The sequence below is a fragment of the Chenopodium album genome, chromosome 3, assembly GCF_948465745.1.
Source record: "Chenopodium album chromosome 3, dcCheAlbu1.1, whole genome shotgun sequence".
NCBI lineage: Eukaryota > Viridiplantae > Streptophyta > Magnoliopsida > Caryophyllales > Amaranthaceae > Chenopodium > Chenopodium album.
The window spans coordinates 36,474,481-36,487,202 of record NC_137836.1 but is presented as its reverse complement, the minus strand read 5'-3'; the positions used below and the strand labels follow the sequence as shown (position 1 = coordinate 36,487,202).

Here is a 12,722-nt window from a genome sequence, read left to right as displayed (position 1 = left end):
AATGTCCCATGACATGCTTAGACTTGAACTTGGCCAGGTCGTTTTCATTAGGTCCCGCCTGGCTTCGGGAACGTGCTTACAATAGGGAGCATGCTCCCGGCAGTGAGTAGCATGCGGCTCGGCCCAACCTTCACCTTTTTCCACTGACAAGGACTCCCTTGCCGTGTTTATCTTAGCTCGTGCCTCCCCCGAGTCAACGGAGGCACTATCAAAAGATGACGAGGCCGAGTCGTCATCAGAGCTCTCACCAGGAGGGCCGGCTGGTGCCAGCAGGGTCCTCCCTCAGTCTCTCCTCCGACGCTTGTCCAGAAGGGGCTTCAGCCTCCCACAAGATTGTGTCGCAGGGAGTACCGCTGGAGGTTGGGGAATGATAATAGGTTGGAGTTGGACGAGGGTCTGAAGAAGGGCTTGGAGGATGATCTCGAAGCTCACTAACAGGCGCCCTAATAGAGCCGTCTGAATATATAGTGGACCCCTCCGAACCGAATGGTAGAAAGAACCATCCGAATTATATTGTCTACCAGTTCTCTTGGTTCTGGTCATGGTGTCCTGCATAGACACAGAAACGATCGAATTCAGGGAAGTTCGCATAGCAGGGTCCATGAACAAACATTCGACACCGCTAGTTCTAGATCCAGCCGTCCCCGGTGACCTCCTGATCACTACCCTAGGCCGTGCCGTGTGCGTTTGGGAAACCATTTTAAAAAACAAAGCAAGGAAAAAGTAAAAAAAAAAAAGAAAAAGAAGTAGACGGTTACCTTTAAAGGGTAATAGGAGACGGCTGAAAGAAGCTTGGACGTCTGTTTACAAAGAACAAAGAAGCTTGGACGACTGTCGGATGCTTGCAAAGAACTAGTCAAGAGTTCAGAAGTCAAAGGCTCGAAAGATTCACAGAAGTGTGAAAAAATGAAGGGTGGTCAACCCCTATTTATAGAAAGGGTAAAGAATCTAGGGTAAAAATCCTTAGATTCACCCATGGTAAATGGTTGAAAAACCAATCGCTCATAACCCGACACCTGTCACAGGCGGCACGTGGCAAGCACGTGACCCCCTGTGAGGGGCAAATGATTTGGGTATTTTATACCCTGCCAAGTGGCCCAATCAGAGCATGACACATGTCAGTGGAAGGGGAGCCTACTTGGACCTTCCAAATGGTGACACGTGTCGAGCGGATATTGCCCCCTGGGAATGGCGGCTTTCAAGGCCCAAATCCCAAGGGGCCCTTAAAAAACGGCGTGCCCTAATCCCTAGGTTATCAAACCCTAGGGAGGGCACACTTCCCAAGATCCCTATAAATAGGGACATTCCCCCATTTATTGGGGGACGTTCCAATCATTATTGATCTGTCCCTCTCAAGAAACAAGAAATAGACAACACCTGAGCTTGGAATCCGAGCAGATAACTTATTTTCCACACGTTTTACTCTGAATCCGTACTAACTTAACCTTCGGAGGCGGACCACCGACCATTCGGTGCTCCGTTTGTTTTGCTGGTACAGGCGTCCTTGCTGAATCCAGTCTTGAGCTATAACTCTCCCGAGGGACACAAAAAAACCCAAAACACCTAATATAATAGGAATTTGTGTATCCTCAGCCATGTCTAACAAAACAAAATCAACAGGGATAAATAATTTACTAACTCTGACACGGACAAATCACCCATATTAAACTTAGCACACACAGATGAACACTAGCACCCAAATCACATAATGCTTTATCAATGAAGACATTACTTATATGACAAGGGATAGGAAAACTACCGGGATCCTTTAATTTAGGAGGGGATTTATTTTGCAATAAAGCACTACATTCCTCTGTCAAAGCTACAATTTCTACCTCATCAAAGACCCTTTTCCTAGTCAAAATATCTTTCATAAATTTAGCATTTGCAGGAACCTGAGTGATAAGTGAAAGGAATTGTTACCTGCAAATTCTTCACAACCTCCAAAAACTTACCGAATTGCTTATCAAACTTACTTTTCAAATGTCTATTGGGGAATGGTAGTTTGATAACTAGGCTCTGCACATCTCCACCCTTGTCCTGAGATTTACCCTGCAAAGAAATATTAGAAGGAATAGTTTCCTTCTATAGCCCTGCAGGGTTAGTAAGATTAGCATTTGGTACAAGGGAAACAAATTTAGCAACAGGTCCATCATCCTTGGGCATAGGAGGCCCATCATAGTGTGAACCACTCCTTAGAGTGATTGCATTAGCATGATCTGTAGGGTGGATTGGTTGCGATGCTAAAGCTTCTTGCTGACGGGTTTGTAGGGTAGATGAAATCTGCGCAATTTGATTGTCCATGATTTTATTATGAGCTATAATCGAATCAATTTGTGCATCCCTACTCTCCATGTGCTTTTGCATGCTTGAAAGCATTGCTTTAATTTCTGACATAGCAGGGTCAGAAGATGAGGAGGATTGTGACTGGTTTTTCTGGCTAGAATTAGGATGGTAATATTTTTGCTGTGTTGGTGGTTGTTGTTGTGTTTGTTGTGGAGATGGAGGATTTTGTACGTTGGTACTCCGGTAGGAAAGATATGGGTAGTTCCGGAGGCCAGGATTATAAGAGTTGGAGTATGGGTTATTTTGCCTATAGGATTGGAAGGCATTAACTTGCTCTATGGAACTCCTACAATCTTGCTCCCAATGTCCTACAATTCCACAATTTTCACAAAAAGCTTCATTGTTAGCAATAGCACAAACATTAGCTACAGAGTTAGGAACAACAGTAAGATTATCTAGTTTATGAGAAATAGATGTTAACTGAGCTTGCAAAAAAGATACAGAATCGACATTATGTTTTCCTTTGTTAGCAAACCCTCTTGGATTCCCATATCGGGAATTGTGAATTGCCATATCTTTGATAACCTGAACCTGCATTTTCAACATTAAGATTCATGAATCTCCCGCTAGCCGCAGAATCTAGAATTGATCTAGATGAATTCCCTAGTCCATTGTAAAAAGCTTGGATCAACTGCCATTGTGCCAGATTATGGTGGGGGCATTCTCTCTGTAGATCCTTGAACCTCTCCCAAGCCTCATATAGAGTTTCATCTTGGGCGAAGTTCTGAATAGCACTCCTTAGTAAAGTTCTCTTTGCAGGGTAATATTTATTATAAAAATTCAAAGCAAGAGTTTCCCAGTCAGTAATACCAAGTGCAGTTCTGTTCAAACCATTAAACCATAATTTAGCTTTTCCACATAAAGAAAAGGGAAAAAGAATCTCCCTGATTTGGTCTTGCGTGACCACACCTTGCCTAATGGTATTGCAATATTCCAGAAATCTGCAATGTGAAGATCGGATCCTCACCCTTAGCTCCACTGAATTGCTTCCTCTCTATCATCGTGATAAATTGGGGTTCGATTTCAAATTGCACTCCATCAAGGCCGGAGTAGGAGTAAGGTGTGGAAAATCTTTTAGCGACGACTACGAATAATCGCTAAGCTTGCGAGGTGGAGGAGGTGGTGGTGCCGTCATCTCTTATTTAGGTTCTGAAAAGTCTTCCGAATCACTAGAATCAGATGGGGGTTTCGAAGGTGGATTACCTCCAGAAGTGTCTTGTATGTGCCTGTAACAATTCTTCATGTCTATGATTGTTCGATTTCAGGATTGAATGGAATGTAGCCTGATCTAGAATTTCTGGGCATAAACGCAGAACTAAACAAACAAATATGAGAAAGTTGTCTCAAAGAACTTGCGTTCTATGAGACTAGATAAATTAATTTAGACTACAAAAATAATCGAAAATAAAAATAAAATCCGTTTCCCCGGCAACGACGCCAAATTTTGACAGGCTAAAGTCGTATCACCTAATCAAAAGTGTTATCTAAGTCCTCTAACTAAAGTAGATAAGGAAGTAGGGTCAAATCCACACGGGAACAAGTCTTTTTATTTCTAATTAATTAAAAGTAATCTAAATTATTAAGTAACCAATTTGTTATTATTAAAGGGAACTAAGCTACTAAGATTAAGGATAGGGAAAATCAATGAATAAAAGGCCTGGGGCATAGGTTCACCAATAAATAATATTCGAGGGTAAAACACAATAATCAATCATCAATGCATCAATTAATCAGATCATAAAGGGCTTTCGCTATGTATTACAATCACATAATTAATCTATCGGTATTAAATCTCATCTCTCGAATCTCGACTTAACCATTTATAAATTAACCTGCCTATTGAAACTAAGCCTAGACATCAATTCTCATCTCTTGATTCTCGAATCAATAGTGCATAACTCATACAATTAAACCTGCGCAAATCTAATTGCATAGCATCAAATCAATCAATAGGAAATTAATCAAGCATTGACAATTAACAATAATAAATTACCCCTTCATATTATTCATGGATCCCCATAAATCCTAGAAAGAAAACTACTCACGCATAATTAAATCTAAACTAATCAAAGCAATTAAACAAGACATGATGAAATAAAGAAATTAAATTATTGAAAATAATAGAGAAGAAATCGTTACCAAAATTAACGGAAATAATGAATTGTATTAAGAACAAGGTTGTAGAGTTGTAGAGAGAGAAACAATGAGAGAAAACTAATCTCAAAACTAAGAAGAGAGAGAAAGCTAATCTCAAAACTAAGAAGAGAGAGAAAGCTAAAAGAAGGTACTAAAATTACTTAACAAAATCGTATTTATATTAAACTCGAAAATCCTAAACTTAAACAAACTAAAATCGAGCTTAATTAACTTCCAAAGACATGCGCCCAGTCGGGCGCACCTTTTCTTTATCGACCAGGCGCGAGATCGGGCGCTTTGCTTCTTCCGCCCCGCCCGGCCGGGCGTGCCTTCGGGCGGGACCCTCTTGGCCGGCAAGGCCATCTTGGGCACTCTAGCTCACTTTGGGCAAGCTTTGGACTTCGATTGGGCCCCGATCATTCGACCCAATCCTGATTTCCTCTACTCGGTCCAATTTCCTCGATATATCGGTCGTGCTCCTCCAATGCTCGTAGTAGCTTCATAAAATCTCGGGAAAATGCTCCAAATGTGCTATTCCCAGCAAAACTCAACCAAAACTACGAAAACACTAGAAAACAACAATTAGTAATAAAAGTGGCTCTAAAGAGCCAAAAGCACTACCAATTACGACCAAGGGACGAGGGTAAAACACTATATAAAATAGACATATCAGGGTCGTGATGATGCAACAAGGAAAGCCAATTGCCTATTTTAGCAAGTTGCTTGGAGTGAGGAATCAAGCAAAATCAATATATGAAAAAGAGCTAATGGCAATTAGCTTGGCGGTGATGAAATGAAGACACTACCTCTTGGGGAGACGATTTGTGATTCGCACCGACCAACAAAGTTTGAGGTTCTTAACTCAACAAAGGGAAGTCGGGGGTGAATACCAAAAATGGAAGCGGAAATTGATGGGTATGGACTTTGACATACAATACAAACCGGGGCCTTCAAATAGAGTGGCTGATGCTTTTTCGAGAAAAGGAGGTGGGCAAGCCCAAATTTCGGTTCAAGTTATTGATTGGGCTGAGTTAGAAGATGAGATATCGAAGGATCCCTGTGTGAAGTGAAAAACAAGCTGGCAGATAGTGGGGGTGAAGACAGGGGATATACTCTGTGTGGCAGCAGAATATTGTACAAGGGAAGAATGGTAGTACCAAAAAATTTGAAATTCATTCCCAAGCTATTGCAAGAATATCATGACTCACCCATGGGAGGGCATGAAGGAGAGGTGAAAACCTATCTTAGGATAGCCGTGGACTGGTTTTGGCCGGGGTTGAGGAAGAGAGTAGGGGAATATGTGCGGTTGTATGAAGTGTGCCAAAGGAGCAAATCCTCACAAGTCCCTGCCGGATTGCTTCAACAGCTTCCCGTACCCGAGGTTGTTTGGGATGACATCTCTATGGATTTCATAGAGGGACTGCCGCTTTCTAAAGGGGTTAATGTGATCTTGGTGGTTGTAGACCGATTGTCAAAGTACAGCCACTTTGTGGGCCTTAAGCACCCTTTCAATGCTCTTAAAGTAGCTGATGTGTTTGTGAAGGAGATTGTGTGCTTGCATGGACTCCCATCCTCTATAGTCTCCGATCGAGACAAGGTTTTCATGAGCCTCTTTTGGAAGGAATTATTTCGGCTGCAAGGTACACGCCTTAATAGAAGCACCGCTTATCACCCTCAATCGGATGGCCAAACCGAAGTTGTAAACAAGTGCTTGGAAGCTTACCTTCGTTGTTTCGTAACTAATCAACCGAAGACTTGGGCTCAATGGTTGCTTTGGGCCGAGTACTCGTATAATACCTCACCACACATCTCAACTAAGATGACCCCTTTTAAAGTGGTGTATGGCCGTGATCTACCAAAAATCTGGAGGGTGAGGGAAGATGCAACTATGGTGAAAAGTCTGGAAGAAGGACTGCTTTAGAGGAATTTAATTTTGGATGAGTTAAAGATGAACCTCAATAGGGCGCAGCAGCTCATGAAGGAGAATGCAGATAGCAGAAGAAGGGAAGTAGAATTTGAGTTGGGAGATTGGGTCTATCTGAAATTGCAGCCATATCGGCAGCAATCCATAGCAAGCCGTCCTTTTGAGAAACTTGCTGCACGCTATTATGGACCCTTTGAGGTCATTCAACGAGTGGGGAAGGTCGCTTACCGCTTGAAATTACCTGAGGACAGCAAGGTTCACTTGGTTTTCCATGTCTCTCAACTGAAGAGAGTAGTGGGAGACACACCAGTCCACCCAACTCTTCCCACTCAGCTCACGGATAACCTGGAGTTGGCAGTGGAGCCTGAAGAGGTGCTGGCAGTGCGCCACAGAGAAGAGCAGAGCTCTACTCACACTGAAGTCTTGCTCAAGTGGCTTGGGTTGCCCGAGTTTGAAGCCACATGGGAGGACTATGAAGCCACTAATATGCGGATTCCATCCTTCCACCTTGAGGACAAGGTGAATGTCCCGGGGGGGAGTAATGCAACGAATCGGCCCAATCCAACTCCACCAATTCAAGTTTATACAACTATACAAGGAGGCGCAAGAATACAGGTCAAGGACAGCAGTAGCAGCAATTTTGAAATCAGCAAATCAGCAAAAGAAGACAAACAGCAAAAGAAGACAAAAAAGAGAAATGATTGAATGGAATGTTTTGTATTGAGCCACTCTGGCAATTGAGGACAGCTTATGTAATTGTTAGGTTTCATTTGGGAAAGGGGATCCTTAGTATTTAAGGCACAAGGGGGGAAGGAAAATGTTATGTGAGTTTTGATGTTATTCTAGAGTAGTAGTACACTCCAAACTTCCACCTTTATTGTAATAGCTGTAGCTTAACAATAGTTGTGGCCTTTATCTTCATCTTCAATCAATTTGACTGCCTGTCACAGTCCTGAGTCTATAGCACAGTGGCACCTGCAAGCTAGTTTTTATGTTAGTAAAGCTTATAAGTGGCCCTGTATGCAATTGGGCATAATCCAAATAAAGTTTGGTCTGATGGGCTTTAGAATAGATACTGTTTTCCTAAGCACAAATTTATTTGCTGGGTTGATGTTCATGGGTGGTTGCAAACTAGACTCAGGATGAATGTCTGTATTGTGGCGTGGAGATGGAAACTCATAAGAACCAATTCTTTGATTGCTGTTAAAGTGCAATGTGCAGAAGATATGCAGCTACAGAAGGGAGTTAAATTTCCTGCAGCAGAACTGGGACAAGACACCTTGACCCGGACACCCGGTGCAAGAAGAGATACAAAGTGACCGTCTTTTGCAAGCTGCTGGCTTCCATAGCAGTATTTTTATGCGATTTGTCAGGTTGGAAATGGAGCTCTATGACATAAAAGTGTTATGGACTGACTTAGTATTTTCTGATTTAAAGACTAATTAAGAGACAAAAGCTTGATACTTTGATTAATAATGGTAGAAATTTGGGTACATAAGTGATAGATTAATAGCTTAAGGCTATTACTCTCTTGATAACTTTAGGTTATCACTCTCCTAGTAAATTGAGGTTACTACTCTCAACATTTTCCCTCACAATTCACATGATATCCTACTGCATATACTATCCCTATTTATACTAAGGTCAAGTGACTACTAACCTAAAAGTACTAAATTCCCCCAATTGCCCTCCCTTATGTTAGTCTATTACAAAAAGTAGGTACTGGGTAAGGTTGATAAATTATGCAAAATTAATATAATGCAAAGCTGAGAGTTGGAGAAATATTTTGGTAAAGAAATTACTAGTACCACCAACAAAGATTGTTTAGTCCCCTGCTATGGGATATACTCAAGGCTTGTACAGGACTGCTAGTGCTGTTTTCCTTGGATCAAGAGTCTCGTCCTAATGTCAAGGAGGCAGTAGGTTGTAATTTTTTTTTGTAATATAATCTATCCTAATATGAATTTTAAAAAGGTAGACTCTTATAGGATATTGGCTCAGGATTGTAAGAAGAATAAGTAACTGAGTGCCCCAGCTTGAGTCTGTCTAGCGGGCTTTATAACAAATACCTATCGTAGTCCAATGTTCCTATATTAATCAGGTTTTTACGCTGGAACAAAGAAATGAAAATACGCATCTACATCCATTGTTTCAGGTTATTTCTTGGGTTCTGATTGCTTAACGAGGAAATTAGAGCTTGAGACTTGGAACCAAAACTTGAAGCTTATATTTCTTAAAATGTAATTCATACAAGCCTTTTGGTTTATATTGGATTTTAGGGTTCATAAATAGGTAGTATTTATTGACCTTTAGTTTTATACGTCCTCTATTCCCAAATGTTGCAGCATAGGGATGGGACACGGATTTTAAGAAGAGGGGAGATATAGAGAAAAGCTAAGGACCCATATGATAAGGAGAGAGAAAGAGAGGGATAATGATAGGGACCCATGTTATAAGGAGAGAGAAAGAGAGAAAACATGTGTAAATAGGGAAATGTTGCAATGCTTATGAAACTTCTTAAAATGGTAATAGTTGCAATATTTGTGGAACGATGGAAGTATAAGACTCTAGACCTAATATCGTACTTATAGTTTATATTAATGTGGTAGGTAGTCTAGGTACCAAATTGTGCCAGATGTGAGTATTTCTTGACCAAATTGTGCCAGATGTGAGTATTTCTAGAGTTTGCATAATACAGGCCTCATTAAAGAGAAAAGAACATTGAAACCTGTTTCTGATCATCAAATCCTCCTTTAAGCCCCCAGAATGCTTTTGATCTAATCTACCAACATCTATTGCTTAATTATATCTTCAGGTGAGAGTTGGTCAAGTCTTACAGGATGGAAGTGTTGATACAAAAAGGTTAGGGAAGCATCGAGGAGCTGTCTTCAAACTTTCTGTAGAACCTGGAAGTCCTTACATCCTTTACAGCTGTGGTGAGGATGGCTTTGTTCAACATGTATGTCCAAAATGCTTATAGCAGTATGTAATCTTTTGAATAGCTGGCTGTTATATTATCAATGTTTCCTTTTCCTACTTTGCAGTTTGATCTGAGAAGCAATTCTTCCACAAAGCTCTTCTCTTGTTGCTCCTTTACAGTAGGTGACAGGTCTGATTTTTCAAGTAGAGTCCGATTGAACGGGATTGTGAGTGATCCGAGAAATCCTAATTATCTTGCTGTTGGAGGCTCTGATGAATATGTGCGTGTATATGACATGAGAAAATGCCATTGGGATGCCTCCAGTAATTTGGATAGGCCAGTGAACACATTTTGTCCTCATCATCTCAAAGAGAGTGGCAATGTTCATATCACAGGGCTAGCTTACTCAAATGCAGGCGAGTTACTTGTCTCGTATAATGATGAGCTCATATACTTGTTTCAAAAATTCATGGGGATGGGAACAAATCCGAGGTTAATATCTTCTGAAGAGCTTCAGAAATTGGAAGAGCCACAAGTTTTTTCTGGACACAGAAATTCACAAACAGTTAAAGGCGTCAACTTTTTCGGCCCCAATGATGAATTTGTTGTTAGTGGTTCAGATTGTGGCCATATCTTCATTTGGGACAAAAAGGACTCAAAACTTGTACGTTTGATGGTCGGAGATAGACATGTAGTTAATCAGCTTGAGCAGCATCCATCCATGCCTGTCCTTGCCACTTGTGGTATCGAAAAAAGTGCAAAAATCTGGTCTCCGGTTTCTAAGATAGTTCAGCCCCTGCCCACTGATGTAAACGAGGTTAATATCCCTTCCTATCCCGGCTCTTTCTAGGTTTGGGTGTTGGATATTGCCTTTATATATATTTATTGTGTACAGATTATGGAGTCTAACCGACAAGGGAGAGAGGATCATTCGCGGGTGACTCTCACCCCTGATGTTATAATGCATGTATTACGACTGCAGAGACGACAAACACTGGCTTTTGTTGAAAGGCGGCCCAGGAGAGGTAATGGTGAGAGTGAGGATGACGATAGTGAAGGAGAAGCTTATATTTTAAGGTTTTCTGATAGGGATGCTGCCACAGATGGTGATCCTAGAGAATGCAACATTAGCTAGTTTTTCATCTGATAGAGAAGATGTCACTTTCTTCTGTTGGTGTTATTTTTTCTCCTTATTCTCTTTCTCTATGCTGGTCACTACTTGCCTGTAAATTGTAATGTGTAATGCGCTTGTAATATATTATGAGGGTTGTTTGCTATCCAAAAAATAAAAAAGGTGATATCAGTATCTTGCGGAAACAGATTGTATTTTACTGCTGATTATTATTAGTATCTTCCAACATCCCAAATCCGTTTGAATATGCAATGAGTAATGCAGAATAATGCTACGATTCTCCATACACAGAGTACATTGGAGGAAGGTATGGTAATGCTTGTCATTCTTGTATTAAGTGCATCTCATTTTTGGAAATATTACTCATCCCAATATAATTCGTCTTTTTGAAGCCATTAAGGTTGAGATGATTTAATTATTATTATCATTATTGTAATTTTTACAGATTAATGGATTTTTTTTTTTTTTTATTTAGTTTTTTTAAAATTTAAATTTAAATTTTTAATGGGTTTAATAGACAGAGGAAAGAGAATTCTTGTAATTGGAGTATTTTGATGGTGCTGAGACTGCTGACCTTGGAGCTTACATTCTCATAGGAATGGTAGAGTTACAAAACTGCTGCTAGGCACTTCATCAAACAGCATGGTACATTTATTTTTGTTTCTAAATTCTTGCTTTAGTTGGTAATTTTTGTTATAAATATTAGTTTTTACATACTTAAGCTTTTGCTATTGTAGTCATTATTCAATTTGATACTAGATTTAGTCCAAACATTAAACAAGAAAAGCTGGTGGTAATTTTTTAAAATTCGTATGAAGATTTATTGCTGATAAATTCATATTTATCCCTCCGTTTGATTCTATGCAATGTGTGAAAATCCGTGCTCTAATTTTAAAAATGCTTATATTAGATTTCGTAGTGAATTGGTAATTTCAGCTTATAGTGGAGGGATGCTTTATTTTCTGTTATTAGATTAAGCCATTTGAATTAGAACTTTTAGGTATGAGTTACTGGATAACTTTTTTGGTGTCAGGTCTTATAGTCTTAATGGGAGCTTTAGTGCTTGTAAATAATATAATTGCTGGTGTCATACTGAAGGTTGTCATGTACTTGACATAAAACTTAGTAATCTTGTTAATTTATTTTAGGGAAATTATTAATGGTACATCCAAAGTTCGGGCTTTTATCAATGGTACACCTACTTAACTTTGGTTTATCATTGGTACACCCAAGGTTTCCCACACTCATCTACAGTAACCCTAACGTTAATCAAACGTTAATTTTAGGTTAGTTTTATCAAAATGGAATTAAATTACTAAATTGCCCCCTACGTCACATACATTAAATCTCTCCCTCCAAACTCCAACTACCTAAATTAAAAACACCCTAATTTAGAAGATCGTTCGTCTTCTTCTTCCTTCTCCGTCTCTCCTCTGTTTATGCTTCTGTGAGGTACCTAAATTGACTCGCGTTTGGAACAAAATTCCTGGGAACTCTGCACTTCATTGTTGATTGTTAAAGGTAAGTGTTGATCTGAGCCTTTAAATTTTTTAATTTCGCCTAAAATTGTTTGGTTTTTGGTAGTATATATTTTTGTCTAAATGGTTGAAATATGGTTACAATTGCAATCAACTGATTAATTGATTTGAACCACAAACCCCTACCATTCCTGTTGCTAGAAGACCCCATGCCAGGAGAAGCCATTCAAATTCAAAAAAAAAAAAAAAAAAAAAAAAAAAAAAAAAAAAAAAAAAAAAAAAAAAAAAAAAAAAAAAAAAGTAAAGAGGGAAATTCGAGTGAAGAAGGAAAAAAGTGAAGAGGGAAAAAAATTAGGGAGGGAAACAATATATACAATTAGAGGGGGTGGGTGGGTTAGTTTAAATAAAAGAGGGAAAGTGTACAGGGAAAAAAAGAAGGGAGTTTTTCAAGTTACAAAAATCGAAAAAGCCAAAATTAACGTTTAATTAACGTTAGGATTACTGTAGATGAGTGTGTGAAATCTTAGGTGTACCGCTGATAAACAAAAGTTAAGTAGGTGTACCATTGATAAAAGCCCGAACCTTGGGTGTACCATTGATAATTTCCCTTTATTTTATTTCGAATTGATTGTTGATGTAATAATTTGGCTGGTTCTTTTTTTTTTTTTTTTTTTCTTTTTTTGGATTTTCTGATGACCGTGTTCTGGGTTTAATCGATGGTTAGTGTAATCCACATCCTCAACAACAATAACAACATTCCAAAATGATTTGCAGTCGGCTAACATG

The 12,722-nt window shown here is 39.5% G+C and overlaps 1 protein-coding gene across 1 annotated transcript in view; it reads left to right on the top strand.

The window, feature by feature from the left end:
* The window catches only part of LOC145623943 (uncharacterized), a 33,059-nt gene extending 22,416 nt beyond the window's left edge, over positions 1 to 10,643 (top strand). The window contains exons 3-5 of the mRNA XM_081676862.1: positions 9,222 to 9,365; positions 9,451 to 10,143; positions 10,222 to 10,643. Coding sequence (XP_081532988.1) covers positions 9,222 to 9,365; positions 9,451 to 10,143; positions 10,222 to 10,461 — 1,077 coding nt within the window. The 3' untranslated portion in view covers positions 10,462 to 10,643. The remainder of the gene's footprint in view (positions 1 to 9,221; positions 9,366 to 9,450; positions 10,144 to 10,221) is intronic.
* Positions 10,644 to 12,722: the final 2,079 nt, after the last annotated feature.